The sequence below is a fragment of the Colobus angolensis genome, unplaced genomic scaffold, assembly GCF_000951035.1.
Source record: "Colobus angolensis palliatus isolate OR3802 unplaced genomic scaffold, Cang.pa_1.0 Scaffold110, whole genome shotgun sequence".
Taxonomy (NCBI): Eukaryota; Metazoa; Chordata; class Mammalia; order Primates; family Cercopithecidae; genus Colobus; species Colobus angolensis.
Window position 1 is genome coordinate 1,706,021 of NW_012112031.1, and position 1,806 is coordinate 1,707,826.

Sequence of the window (1,806 nt, forward strand, 5' to 3'; positions counted from 1 at the left end):
GGCCTCCCAAAGTGCTGGGATTACAGGCGTGAGCCACCGCACCCGGCCCCTGTGACCCACTTTTTAAAAACTGTCAGCCGGCCGGCCATGGTGACACATGCATATAATCCCAGCCAACTGGGAGGCTAAGGCAGGAGAATCGCTTGAACCGGGGAGGTGGAGCTTGCAGTGAGCTGAGATCGCTCCACTGCCCGCCAGCCTGGGCGACAGAGTGAGACTCTGTCTCAAATAAAAAAATCAGCGAATCTCTCTTCTGCGCTGTCTCCCCGCAGAGAGCTCATGCATGATCAGGGAGGAAAACTCATTCCAGTTTCAGGCCAAACACAAAAAAATTAGGGAGGATAGCCCCAAGGGGCCAGAACCACCACCCTACACAAAGCCACAAGGAGACAGTCAGTCGCTGTGCGTCTCCGCGGGGCCCTGAACTCAAACCCAAGACTTCCTGTCTCCTGCCAGGGCTCCCCAGACCCCGACAGCACAGGCGCGCTGGTGGAGGAGGAGGATCCTTTCTTCAAAGTCCCGGTGAACAAGCTGGCAGCGGCTGTCTCCAACTTTGGCTATGACCTGTACCGGGTGCGGTCCAGCATGAGCCCCACGACCAATGTGCTCCTGTCTCCTCTCAGTGTGGCCACGGCCCTCTCGGCCCTCTCGCTGGGTGAGTGCTCAGAGGCAGGAAGCCCCAGGCAGACCTGGAGAGGGCCCCTGTGGCCTCTGGGTAAACGTGGCTGAGTTTATTGACATTGGAGCCCAGGGAGGGGTGAAGCAGCACTGGGGGCCTGGCCTGGGGGTCCCAGCCATGTAAGCAACAGCTTGGGCTGCACACACACGACTCTGTGGCTCCCCCAGCCCGGGGGTCCCAGCCATGCAGGTGGGAACTCGGGCTATACACACACACACACACACACACACACAGATTCCCCAGCTCCCCCGGCCCTGCAGGCGGGAACTGGGGTTATACACACACACACACACGCACACACACACACACACACACAGATTCCCTAGCTCCCCCAGCCCAGGGGTCCCAGCCGTGTAGGTGGGAACTCGGGCTATATACACACACACACACACACACACACACAGATTCCCCAGCTCCCCCGGCCCTGCAGGTGGGAACTGGGGTTACACACACACACACGCACACACGATTCGCCCGGGGGTCCCAGCCGTGCAGGCGAGAACTCGGGCTACACACACACACACACGATTCCCCAGCTCCCCGAAAGGGGCTGGGAACCACTGACATCGTGCTTGACCTCAGGGGTTGCTTACTGATACGGTGACTTCAAGGCACATTCTTTTTTTCATTTTTTGAGACAGAGTCTGGCTCTGTCGCCCAGGCTGGAGTGCAATGGCTGGATCTCAGCTCACTGCAAGCTCCGCCTCCCGGGCTTACACCATTCTCCTGCCTCAGTCTCCCGAGTAGCTGGGACTATAGGAGCCCGCCATGTCGCCCGGCTAGTTTCTTGTATTTTTTTTTTTTAGTAGAGACGGGGTTTCAACGTGTTAGCCAGGATGGTCTCGATCCCCTGACCTCGTGATCCGCCTATCTCGGCTTCCCAAATTGCTGGGATTACAGGCTTGAGCCACCGCGCCTGGCCTCAAGGCACATTCTTGCATTCCTTAACCAAGCCGGTGCGGTGCTAGCCCTTAGCGTAGGTTCCCGGCATATAACTGCAAACAGGCAAGCGCGGGCTTGCCCTCACTGAGGACACAGCTGGGTTCCCAGGGGAAACTAATATCAGGTAACTACAGAATAGTCTTTTTTCCTTTCTTTCTTTCTTTTTTTTTTTTCCTGAGACGGAG

General features: G+C 57.6%; 1 protein-coding gene across 1 annotated transcript in view; it reads left to right on the forward strand.

The window, feature by feature from the left end:
- SERPINF1 (serpin peptidase inhibitor, clade F (alpha-2 antiplasmin, pigment epithelium derived factor), member 1) overlaps positions 1–1,806 on the forward strand; it is a 24,177-nt gene that overhangs the window by 14,517 nt on the left and 7,854 nt on the right. Inside the window, exon 3 of the mRNA XM_011956283.1 lies at positions 457–669. Coding sequence (XP_011811673.1) covers positions 457–669 — 213 coding nt within the window. The remainder of the gene's footprint in view (positions 1–456; positions 670–1,806) is intronic.